At 44.1% G+C, this 12,862-nt stretch overlaps 1 protein-coding gene across 2 annotated transcripts in view; it reads left to right on the top strand.

Annotated features, from left to right (window-relative positions):
• BRINP2 (BMP/retinoic acid inducible neural specific 2) overlaps positions 1-12,862 on the top strand; it is a 102,424-nt gene that overhangs the window by 78,054 nt on the left and 11,508 nt on the right. For both annotated transcript variants that reach the window (XM_014845330.3, XM_044758473.2), the window contains exons 3-4: positions 4,127-4,317; positions 5,419-5,627. In XM_014845330.3, the coding sequence (XP_014700816.2) occupies positions 4,127-4,317; positions 5,419-5,627 (400 nt within the window). The remainder of the gene's footprint in view (positions 1-4,126; positions 4,318-5,418; positions 5,628-12,862) is intronic.

The raw sequence follows: 12,862 nt of genomic DNA, 5'->3' as shown, positions 1-12,862 counted from the left end.
ATCCTTTCTTTCTTAGAATAAATCCCACTTGATCACGGTGCATGATCCTTTTAATGTACTGTTGAATTCAGTTTGTAAAAATTTTTCGAGGATTTTTGCATCTATGTTCATCAGGGATATTGACCTGTAATTTTCTTTTCTTGTAGTGTCATTGTCTGGTTTTGACATCAGGGTAATGCTGGCCTCATAAAATGAGTTTGGAAGTTCTCCCTTCTCTTCTGTTTTTTAGAAAAGTTTGTTTTTTGATAAATATTAATTCTTTTTTAAATGCTTGGTAGAATTCTCCAGCAAAGCTATCCTGTCCTGGACTTTGTTGGGAGGTTTTTGATTACTGATTCAAATCTCCTTACTAGTAATTGGTCTGTTCGGATTTTCCATTTCTTCGTGATTCAGTCTTGGTAGGTTTTATGTTTCTAGGAATTTATCCATTTCTTCTAGGTTGTCTGATTTGTTGGTATATAATCATTCATAGCACTCTCTTGTGATCCTTTGTATTTGTGTGGTATCACTTGTAATGTCTCTTCTTTCATTTCTAGTTATATTTATTTGAGTCTTCTATCCTTTTTTTGTTGGTTAATCTAGCTAATGATTTGTCTTTTTTTTTTTTTTCGTCTTTTCAGAAAACCAGCTTTTAGTTTCATTGATCTTTTCTGTTGTCTTTTTAGTCTCTATGTCATGCATTTTGCACTCTGATCTTTGCCATTTCCTTCCTTCTACCAACTTTGAGCTTAGTTTGTTCTTCTTTTTCTAGTTCCTTGAGGTGTGAAGTTAGGTTGTTTATTTAAGATCTTTATTTTTTTCTTAATGTATGTGTTTATCACTATAAACTTCCCTCTTAGAAGAGGGGGGTTTTGTTTTTTTGTCTGTTAAGCCATTCCATGTCAACAAAACTGCTTCTGTTGCATCCCATAAATTTTGGTTCCTCTGTTTCCATTTTCATTTGTCTCAAGATTTTTTTGATTTCTCCTTTGACCCATTGATTGTTCAGGAGCATGTTGTTTAATCTCCACATATTTGAATTTTCCAGTTTTCTTCTTGTAATCGATTTCTTGTTTCATACCATTGTGGTTGAAAAAGATGCATGATATGATTTAAATCTTCTTAAATTTGTTAAGATTTGTTTTGTGGCCCAACATATGACCTTTCCTGGAGAATGTTCCATGTGTACTTGAGAAGAATGTGTATTCTGCTGCTATTGGATGGAATGTTCTGTAAATATCTGTTAATTCCATCTGGTCTGACTTGTAGTTTAAGTCCAGTGTTTCTTGTTGATTTTCTGTCTGGATGGTCTATCCATTGTTGAAAACAGGATGTTGAAATTTCCTGCCATTACTGTATTGCTGTCTATTCCTCTCTTCAGATCTGTTAATCTTTGCTTTATATATTTAGGTACTCGTATGTTGGGTGTAAATATAAATATTTACAAATGTTATACCTTCTCGATGAATTGATCCCTTTATTATTATAAAATAACTTTTTTTGTCTCTTGTTACAATCTTTGGCCAAAGTCTATTTTGTCTGATTTAAGTATATCTACCCCAACTTTCTTTTGGTTTCCATTTGCATGGAATATCTTTTGTGATCCCCTCACTTTTAGCATATGTTTCCTTAAGGCTGAAGTGAGTCTCTTGTAGGCAGAATATAGTTGGGTCTTGTTTTTTTTTATCTGTTAAGCCACTCCATGTCTCGATTGGCCATCCAGCCAGTGACAAATGAGATCAAGCAACTGTTGTTTACACTGCTGTGGGATTTGGGATAGAAAACACTTTTGACAAATACCCTGTACTTTAATTACGGTTTAGCCTTTCCTGCATAAAGGAAGCAAATAATAATGTATTATTATGAACTTGCCTGCTTAGATAAATAAAACCTCACAGTGGGAATTTTAAAAGACTTTGTTGGAAGCGCAAATGATTAGTCATCCTATTTCTTTTGTTCCCCTGGCAACGTTTGGCACACGCCCCTCCTCTCTGTCTTAGTCTCTGCAGTTAGATGGGGGGAGTCTATAGCCTCAAACTGGGCATGGATTTTTATTTATTTATTTTCACTTTATTTTTCTGCTGTCCTGTCACTTGTACTCCATGGATTTGGGGGAAGGTTGGGCCAAGGTTTAGCCCTGTCGTGAAGAGCAGAGTGGGGATGAGTGAGAAGGTTGAGAAGACTTTCCATTTTATTGTTTCCTAAGGTAGTGGGGCTGGTCTTTGCTAATATAATTTGGGAGACAATGGAAAACTACTTTCTTACTCATGGATATGATCATTTAAATTAATGTCCAGGAAAGATTCTCCTTGGGAATATGTCCCCTTTAAAGTACAAACATTTCACTGAAGAGCAAAGCATGAAGATTAAAATTCTAGATGGAACTGGAAAGGAACTCTGCCATCCTCTGGAATTGGGCTTCTCACAATGTGGGTCCTCGTGGTTCTTTTCAGGACATGCATGTTGACATTTTCACTGAAGCTTCAAAAGCAAAGGTGAATAGAACTGCTGGCATCTAATTTGAATAAAGGCAGTCTCATCAAATGACACTAGTCGTCAAGCACTCTGCCTCGTTACTCAGTTGCACCTACACAAGCACACACAGTCATGCACACCAGCTTCATGGAACAATGTCCTCGAAGCAGTAAAATTTATTAATTTAATTAAATCTTGACCCTTGAGTACATCTGTTTAATATTCTTTATGATGAAATGGAAAGTATACATAAAGCATGTCTGAGGCTACTGGAGAATGATGATTTTCTCAGGGAAAAATACTTTTGTAATTGAGTTGTGAGATGAACTAGCCACTTTTTTCATGGAACTGAATTTTTCTTGAAAGAACAACCAACAGATGAATTATGGTTATTCAGACTTTAGTGTTTGGCAGAGATGCCCCCTCACCCACCCCTAAAAAAAGAATGAAGTAAGCCTGCCTCTTCAAGGAAAACAGCTGACAGTATTTGTTACCAATGATAACATTTAAGCTTTCAAACAAAAATTAGAATTTTGGAAAACTCGTATTTGTCATTGTGAGCTTGACAGCCTTCCAATATTTAAAGACTTTTCTGATGAGATTTGTGGTGATATTAACGAAAATGATGTTTTGCTATTGTATAATGAAAAGTGTCAAAACGTGGAAGATCTGAATAACTCAGTGATCCCATATTTTCCAGATGATCAATGCACGATGTTACAAAATCATGAAGGGTAAAATGATCCATTCAAAGTACAATATAGAACACTGGATTTTAATGTTACAAAGTGTGAACTATATCATTGATATAGTTTCAGATTCCACATTGTAACTAACCTTTGAGAAACCTCATTTGTTGAGTTTAGTGTGGAACCAAAGAAGAATACCCATAATTATCACAACAGATTGAATACAGAAGTAAATACAAGAATGCAGCTCTCTTCTGCTGGGCCACATCTTAAAGAGATTTGCAAAAATGCAAAGCAATGATGCTCTTCTTGATAAATTTGTTTTGTTTCAGAACATATGTTGTCATAAAAATATGTTATTTATCTTATATGTAATGGATTTATTGCTATCTTTAAATGAAATAATAAATAAATTTAAATTTTGTTTTAATTTCTAAAATGGTATTTACGAATAGATATAAGCCACACATATATGGGGACTCAATCATTTTTATGAGTGTGAAGGGGTCCTGAGGCCAAAAAATTTGAGAACGGTTGTTGTAGACCAACTTCCTGACTTTGCAAATGGGTAACTGAGACCGTGATAGATGAGGTGACTCAAGCACTGGGTGGCAGTCGTGACTAGATCATATCTCTGCAAACCTCTGTGGCAACGTTTTCATTGTTTGTTTTCTGCCACTACGCTCCTCCCATGACTACCTTCATACGAATAAGCCAACCAGCTCCTCTCCAGTGAGAAAGCTGGTGGCAGGAGGCCCTGATGGGGGTCGACTGGGATAGTGTTTTCTCACAGCCTGGGAATGAGGGGCCGGGGGGGAGGCTGAAAGGGCCTCTTTCTGGGACTGGGTGCCTCCATCTGGAGAGACGTGTACAGAGAGATGATGAGGTGCGCAAGTGCAGGAAGCACATCACCTACTTCAGATTTTATGCCTCCTGTTCCCAAATACAATGAGCCTTTCCCCATCCCTTGACTTTTCCTCCAGGGAGTTTGCCCGGTGGAAAGTGAACAACTTGGTTCTGGAAAGGAAGGACTTCTTCAGTTTGCCATTGCCTCTTGCCCCAGAGTTTATCCGGAACATCCGCCTCCTCGGAAGGAGACCCAACCTGCAACAGGTTACTGAAAACCTGATCAAAAAGTACGGCACTCATTTCTTACTTTCTGCCACCCTTGGAGGTAAGCAACGTCGTGATCCGACGCTAATCGGTTGCCAGATCATTGAAAATAGCTTTAAGATCCATTGAGTATAGCTTCAGTAGTCTTCCCGGGTCTCTGTGCTTCCCGGCCTATTATTGCCTGAGAAATGTTTTCTTTCTGGTTTGTCTGAGAACAGTATAGTGTCGTGACGTCCAAACTCACCCCAGAACATTGCTGTTTGTTTATAAGCATCCTCCTAAGTTGGGGGTGTGGGGTAAGGTGGCTGGGGGGCGGACAGGCTCCTACTAAGCACGTGCCAGCAGGGGGCGCTCCCAGTTTTCTTTTGACTGAGCCATCGAACCCCGAGGCTTCTCCACATCCTCATACTTGCTGTGGCTGCAGCTGTCAGACCCATAGGCAAAGAAGTAAATGTCTGTTGAGTCCCTGACCCCTGCTTCTTCTCTGTAAAGGTTGGTAACCAGCCAAACCACTTCCAATGATTCTGGGCTGGATGGGGGCGAGGTTGGGAGTGGGGATGGTACAACCTGTGGCTAGGACCCAGGGCAGAATCAAAGCTCTGAAGAGGCAGAGTTCTCTCTGCCCTGGGAAGAAGAAAGCAGGATTTATTATAACATTTAGCTCGCTGTCTGATGGACAAAAAGGAGCTCTCGAAGGGTTCAGGCCAGCTGGGGCGTGTGGTGGATGTCAAGTGTTTGATGGGAAAGAGGGAGGTTGAGCTTCAAGGATTTTGCCCTTTCCAAAGGAGCAGAGATATCCGGGGTGACTTCGCATAAACAACTTGAGAAAGAGAATTTTATCTCCCCTATGGAGGTAGCTTGCCTGAGACGGAGATCAATAAAGGATGTTAAAGGGATAAGCTGGGGAGGAGGGGGAGGAACTTTGGGAGACTTACAGAATTAAGGAAACAGAGGAGGGCCTCTCAGGCACTGATGCCTGTTACCCTGTGGCACAGTCAGAAGGCAGTGTTCTAAAGTTTGCAAGGGATGGGGAAAAGGGCAAGAGCAGGGGCCCCAGACTCCTTCTCAGCTCCATCGATCCTGGCCAAGGGTTTCATGTTCTTATTCACTGGGGATTAAGGAGCAGAAGGCCTCACCAATGAACCCATGTTGTTTGCTACAGGAGAAGAGTCCCTGACCATTTTTGTGGACAAGCGGAAACTGAGCCGAAAGACAGAAACAGCAGGAGGTGCCCCTGTAGTTGGGGGCAGTGGGAACAGCTCTGCTGTGTCCCTGGAGATCCTGCACCAGCTGGCAGCCTCCTACTTCATCGACAGAGAGAGCACGCTGCGACGGCTGCACCATATCCAGATAGCCACAGGGGCCATCAAGGTAACCGTCTGGAGGTACTGGGAGAGGGAGGCAGAGAGGCAGAGAGAAACCGAGGGAGAGGCCGGAGTCTTAACCAGCTCCACGTCAACTGGGACTGACTGATTCAAGACGCTTTCTGATGTAGGCACAACCAGCCCTAAAAAATGGTCTGGGTCTCCACTGTACAGCAAATAGTCATGTGCCATCTACTCTGAGGCAGGCTCCAGCCAAGGGACTGTTGTGAAAGTAGACAAGGTCCCTCCTCTCCAGCTGTGACATTCTAGTGGGGCGTGAAGATAATAAACAGGTAAAAATCAGAAAGTAATTTCAGATAATGATATAAAGAAAGGGCAGAGTGTTAAGACACAGATTTCCTGGGGTGAGAGAAGGGAGCAGCTAATATTAGCCAGATTGGTCAAGGGAGGGCAGTTTGGGTTTAGACTTTGAGGCTGAGATCTGAATGATAAGGTAGCTGCGTGAAGATCTGAGGGAAGAGCGTTGTGCAGAGGGAAGTGTAAGTGCTAAGGCCCTGAGGCAGGAACCAGCTCGGTGCCGTGGTGGAACACAGAAAAGACTGCTGTGACTGCAGTAAGGAGAAGAAGAAAGACGCTGGTACAAGATGAGGTTCAGAAGTAGGCTGGAACCGGTTTTCATGAAACATGGAGCATGACCATGATAAGGAACTTCAATTTGTCAAAGTGCAATGTCAAAACCAGAGAGTTTTAAACAGAGGAGTGATATGATCTCATGTATGTTTTTTAAAAAGATCAATAGTTACTGTAACTTTAATACCTATAACCCCCGTCCCATCTTCTCTACTTACATCTAGGAGATTTCTAGGAAAGTTCATAGTTTTAGAGAAGAGAAGATCAGTGAAAATACTAGAGAACGCTGGATTTTTTTATTCTAAATATAAAGTTAGGGTGGTCATTCAAGGTCAATTTTGTCTTATAAGCCTGCTTTTGTCACACCCACAATTCACAAAGAGGTTTCGTTCGTTTATTTTTTCATTCAATAAATATTTATTGAGCACCGATGATGTGTCAGGCACTGTTCTGGGGACTGAAAATCCATGAACAAAATATGTAAAGTCCCTGCCCTCATGAGGCTTAAATTCTAGTGGTGGAGACATAAATAAATACACAATGTCAGGTGACATTAACGGTATGAAGAAATAAAGCCAGGGAAGAGGATAGAGAGTGATGGGGACATGGTACTTAAGGAAGACCTCTCTGAAGAAATGTCATTTAAACAGAGATCTGAATGAAGTGCGAAGCGAGCCACACAGGGATCTTGAGTGAGAGCATTCTACAGAGAGAAGAGCTAGGGTAGTTGTCCTCAAGTGCGAGTGTGTGTGGTATGACCTGGGAACACCGTGTAGCATAGCTGGAGTGGAGTCAAGAGAGAAGAAGGAGATGAAGCTACAGAGGTTGCAGGGGCCAGATCATGAGGGCATTACTGATTAGGGAAGAGAGGGCAAAGGGGGATCCTGGAGACCAGTGCAGTGACTATTGTCATGGTCAAGGTGAGAAATAACGGTGGCTTGGACAAAACTGGCTGTATAGAGTTAGTGAGAAGTTGGCAGATTAAGAGTATATTTTGATGGTAAAGCCTACAGGATTGGTTAATGAATTGGAAGAAAGGAGTTCAGATTAACAGCAAGAGTTTTGGCCTGAGCAATTAGATGAAGAGGGATTCCATTTACTGAGAAGGGTAACACTGTGGGGAGGTACTGATTGGAAAGAAGTAAAGCAAGAGTTCGGTTTTAGACATACTGAATTTGGCATTCCTATTAGACATCTAAGTAACAGCGTACAGGATAACAGTGGCAGACCCACCTCACTTCAATGCCCAGGAGGTGAGGTTTGGGAAAGCAGACAGTCAGAACTAGAGAAGACTGCGGAGGAAACCATGCCCTCAGGATCCACTAGGTTGTGGTTAACGCAAAATGGTAAAGCCAACTCTTGAGAAGAGATGGAGTCCATAGGGGATCTTGCTGAGGGCTGATCATGAGATTCAGAGAGCCCGATGGAAGTTAACATGAAGAGAAGGGGTCATTTAGGGGATGTGCAGTGTTTGGAGGGAGAGTCTGAGAGAGGAGGCTGACTGAGGTTAACAGAGATTTAGGGTACATTTGGGAGGCTAGTATCTTAGGTGGCTTAAGATGATGAAAAAGAACTGTTAGTAGCCTGAAGTGGGTTTTACTAAGAAGATAGACCCCTGTGGAAGCCCCTCACTCCCTGGTCCTGGTGTGGGCTGTGTCAAAATTGGAGAAGAATTGATAGTGTCATGACATGAAAGGTAGGCCTAGATCAACAACTCAAGGATTCCATTAATGTTCCTTCCTATCCTTTGACCTGACCAACTTTTCACTTTCTATCACCGCTTCATGGCCTCATTTCCCCTTTACCCAGCTTAGGTTCCCTGGTCAATCACTGTAATCATTCCCTTGCATGTATCTTTAACTTGCCCTTTGCGTCCTCTTCATACCCACTGCCATTCTTTTGATTCAGGACCTCGTTTTCTGGCATTGTCTTTTTAACTAGGCTTCCTGTCTCCATTCTCAGCTCTTCTCCCTGATTCAACCTCTATGTTGCTTGCATGAGTGCAAATCATCATATAATATCATCCCCTTGCTTAAAATCCTTCAGTGGCTCCTGACTGTACACGGGACAGAGTCCAAACCCCTGTACTCCAGCCAGGGTGGGCATTGTGTTGCAATGGAAAGAACAGATGCTCAGTCCCAAGGAGTCTGAGCTCTGCCACTGCCCATGGTGGGGCTTTGAACAAGTTACCAAACTTCTCTGAAGCTCAGCCTGCTCATCCTAAAATTGTTGAATATAGAATGCATGAGCCACAGCACAACTGGAGCTGGAAAAGAGGTCATTCCTCTTCTTCCTAACAAAACGGTAAGGCCATTGAAGATCTGTCCCTACTGTCTTCTAAGTTTCATCTCCAAAAAAATCCTTTTTCACTTTTCTCTACCCCATTTCCCTCCTCATCCCTTCACTTACCATTTACATCATGTAACCCAGTCCTATCTACCAGTCTTCATTCAGACATCCCATGCTCTGTGTCTCCCTTCCCTGCACCTGCTGTTTGTTTTGCTTGCAAGGCTTGTCTGTTCACCTGAGTGGCACTTTCTACTTCCTCACCCTTCTTTGCTCAGCTCAAAAAGATAATTCTTTGGTGGAGCCGTTCCTGACTCCCAAGGTAGTCGAATGCCCCCCCCTCAGTGTTTCAAGCACACGCCTCTTCTACAGGGCGTATCATTTGAACTATAATTGTGGGCTAACATGATGACCTCTGAGACTGTGAGGTCCTTGTGGGAGGGACTGGGTCTCATTCATCTTTGGTTTCCAGTAAGAATACATATTTTGCCACATTCTGAGTAATGAGGAGAGGTTTGTTGAATGAATGAGTGAATAAATGAATGAGTCATTGACCCCATTTTCCACATGGGTTAGGCTCTTCTCAGTGTGTGCACAAGTGCATAAAAGCAGTTTTAGTTGAAAGAAACAAATCTACTCAAGGTAGCTTGAATGTAAAGCTGGTTTATTAAGAGGATCTTGTGAAGAATATCACAGTCTCCAAGGACAAGACACTAAATCCAATCCAGACGCATGAGCCTTGTAAAAGGACAGTAACACTCACAGTTTACTCTCTCTGCTTCTTGTTGGAACACGTCTTTACTTTTTCGTCTCCACCTGCTTCGTCTTCCTGCTTCTCTTGTCCAAGTTCTGTCCTCTGTTTATTCTAGACTTTTCTGTGCCCCAATGACTTCAGTTTACAGTAAGCTTTATCTTGATCTGGAACTGACTCTGGCCTTGACTGAGTATTATCTTTCTGTTTCATCTCTCAGTCGGTGCCATCAGGGCAGGGACCATGCTCTTGTTCATTGTTGTATCCTCAGTTCCTGGGACATAGTAGGTGCTTGATAATTATTTATTCTGAATTTTGTGTCCATAATCACTGTTTAAATTTTTTCTCTCAGTATCACTGTACCAAATTCCCTGGAGAAAGAATCTGGCTCAGGGTCCACCTGAGTCCAATATGAAGAGTAGGGGTTATTTAGTCTCAACATGGCTTATGGGACTCACCTCCTCAGCAAGGTGTGTAGGCAGTGGAGTAAGAGGTGGGCAGGCACCCCAATCCACATCTATTATAGTGCTGTGGATGCATTTTCCAGAACTAGAGCCACTTCCCATCTCCTCAAAAGAGGAGCTGCCATCCTCGGAAGCCTCTTTTTGAAATCAATCACACATGGAATGTGAGATGAGTGTTCAGCTTCCCTTGGGCTGATGACCCAGCGTTTGTTTCTCTGTGGAGGACTACAATGGGTTCTCCTCATGGGATGCAATTCAGAGAACCGTGAGAAAACAGGATCATTTAGTGTTCTCTTTGACCTCCACTGTCCAGCCCCTTATCTCCACATGACTTTGTGAGCTCTGATGACCTGCGTGACTTGTGCAAGGACACTCCACTAGACCAAGGAGCAAAGGGAGGTGTCAGTATCCCATCCCACAGTTCTGCTCACTTGATAGAGTTGACCCACCCATCTTGTCTTGACAGTAAAGGTGTCTCACCACAGCCCATCTCTTTGCTCTAATATACTTAGCACTTACAGATCCACAGAACCAGGGCCAGCAGGCTGGAAGCACCTAGCATCCTGGCTAGCTAGCACTCTCTTGTTGGCCATGCAGCACCCACCACCTACTTCCCTCCACTGAACCTGCCTTAGCAGTAGTTGAGCTGGCTTCCAGCGCTGTCCTTGCTCCAGATGGAGGTGGCTGAGGCTGAGGGGCTCTGCTCATAGGCTCACCCTTGGTGAAAAAAAATTCCTTGGGCCTATCCGCCTGTTTCTTCTTTCTCTAAGCTGGTGTGCTCCTACTTTTTACCCTTTGTTAACGACTTCTTTTCACCAACATGGAGAAAGAGGCACTCTACCCCTTCTGTTTACCCGACACATTCCTCTGAGATCCCACTGAATAACCCCCTCGGTTGCAAGGTTTCCCCTGGTCAGCACACACCTCTCTTATAGGATTTGTCACATTATGTTGCAGCTGCTTACGTGCGTGTATCCTCCTCCCAACCCCCACCACGACAGGAGATCTTAGAGCAGTACAAACTCTGCAGTGTCATACAGTGCCAGGTCCCTTCACAGTATCTGGCATGTGGTGAGACACTCAATAAAATGCTTGATGCGGGAAGGCAGGCTACATGGTTTAGTGAGAAACAAACTTACTCAAGTGAGAAGACTTTGGATTGGGTTTCAGCCTTGATGCTTACTATTTCTATGACCTTGAGAAGCTATTGAACTCCTTGACATGGAGTTCCCAGCTCTTTAACTCACCTGTACCGGGGGCGTACATTCAGCAGATATGGGTGCACCAGTTATGAAAATATTAAAACACTTCCATACCAGCTTGTAGATAGTCTTCACCCAAGCCCCCTGTGTGCCACCCTAACCACCTTGATCCCTCCCCTGAACCCCCAGATCTCCCCCTTCATGGTAACCAAAGGGGTAATACCCCTCTGGAAGCCTCCAGAGTTCTGCTTTGACATTATGGCTGGCCCATCTTCTGATTAGTCAGCACACTCTGTCCTACCTGCTGATAAATATTGTGACTGTCACCCTTGACTCTACCATAGGGTAGGGGTGACACCACATGGTATAGTCCGCATGGAATACTTTGCAAACTGTAAAGGGCTGAACACTTATCCCTCCTGTCCGTAATTCCCGGGAAGGGATCAGAGCCGTAAAGGAGGAGAGGGGCCTGTTTCTTAATTGGAGCTCACCCTGTGCTTAATCGGAGGCTGAGGAAGGACTAGGTGGGGAGGGTTTGAGACGCTCATGGGCTGATGAAAAGAGCCCACACCACAGTTCAGGTGGATCCCAGGATGGCGAAAGGGAGCGGTTCTCACAAAGCATCCTTACACTGACTTGTCCGAATCCCTCTCCGCAGCAGCCTGAGCTTCAATTTGCAGCTCTTTTAAGCATACACACCATCAGCTGTGCTCTTCCTGACCAGTCTATCGCTCACAATCAGAAGCCCATTTTGCTGGGCTCTTAGCTTTGCAGGTGTCCCCTAGGTAGGACAAGAGCAACGGGGAAGTGAAGGGCGGGTGCGGGGAGTAGACTCCGGAATGAGGGTTTGCATGATCTGGTATTTATGTAAAATTGGATCTGCTAATGAACCTGAGATCCATCAGGGCTTTTGGAAAGCAGGACGGTCTCTGTCAACAGACCAATTAGCACACAATTATTTTCCCTTTCTGAAGGCTTATCTGAGGCGCTCTTTGAACACACACGCCTGAGTGAACTGCACTTTCCATTACCTTTCTGGGCCTTCTTTATAATCTGCCGAAGCTGTCTGCCTCTTCGACAGAGAAAGGCCCGGGTTTCTCTGCACCAACCCTCCAGAGACTCCGGGACTTTCCTCACTGGGGGGAGGGGTCCTCAGGCCATCCTGCTATCAAGTGCTCAGGCACTAGGTGCAGGAGGACCCTCTCCAGCTCCCTCTCTTCTTCCCACCTCCCTCCTTCTCTAGAGAGGACAGAGGTGGCTCAGAGCAGAAGAGCAGGGGAAAGAGCAATGACTTAGGGATGTAGTGAAACCTGATGGGCCTTCCTTGCTCGGAGATCTGGCTTGGATCCTTCCCCCTAACAGGAAATGAGCCTGGGCATTATGATCTTTGTCTCATCCTCATCCCCATCCTTGTGCCACGATTAACAAAGGGAAGCTACTCACACCCTTTCAAGGATTTACCTAATTGATCATCCTCTTGGGGAAGTGACCTTTGGAAATAGCAAAGTAAAGGTCAGATAACAGCATCACAGCCAGCCCCTAAACGCTGAACAAGATGGTGGTGGTGGTGGTGGTGGTAGGGAAGCAGATGGATTGGTGGTAGATAGGTAAGGATAGTGGTGAGACAAGGGAGAGGAACGGGGATGGTCGCTGTTCTCCTCCTTGGGAGCCATCCTACTTCTATATAAGGTGTATAGCTCCTGCCCAGCCTGGACCTGATGCTGATGAGTGACCAACTCAGGGGTGGGTGGATGGAAAATCCAGGGCAAGACTCAGTGACAGTGTAGTGGCCAGCTTACCTGGAGGTGGGGACAGGGAAGTCTCCCAAATACTGCACTCACCATCCCACCTTGGCCACCTCATTCCAAGAGGGGCAGTCTCCCCCAGAATATCTGAGCTTTCTTTAGCCATGGCTCTTTTCCTAGGGGTTTTTATACCATATAGATAA

Source organism: Equus asinus, chromosome 25 (genome assembly GCF_041296235.1).
Source record: "Equus asinus isolate D_3611 breed Donkey chromosome 25, EquAss-T2T_v2, whole genome shotgun sequence".
NCBI classification, from domain to species: Eukaryota; Metazoa; Chordata; class Mammalia; order Perissodactyla; family Equidae; genus Equus; species Equus asinus.
This window is presented reverse-complemented; position numbering and strand designations above follow the sequence as displayed.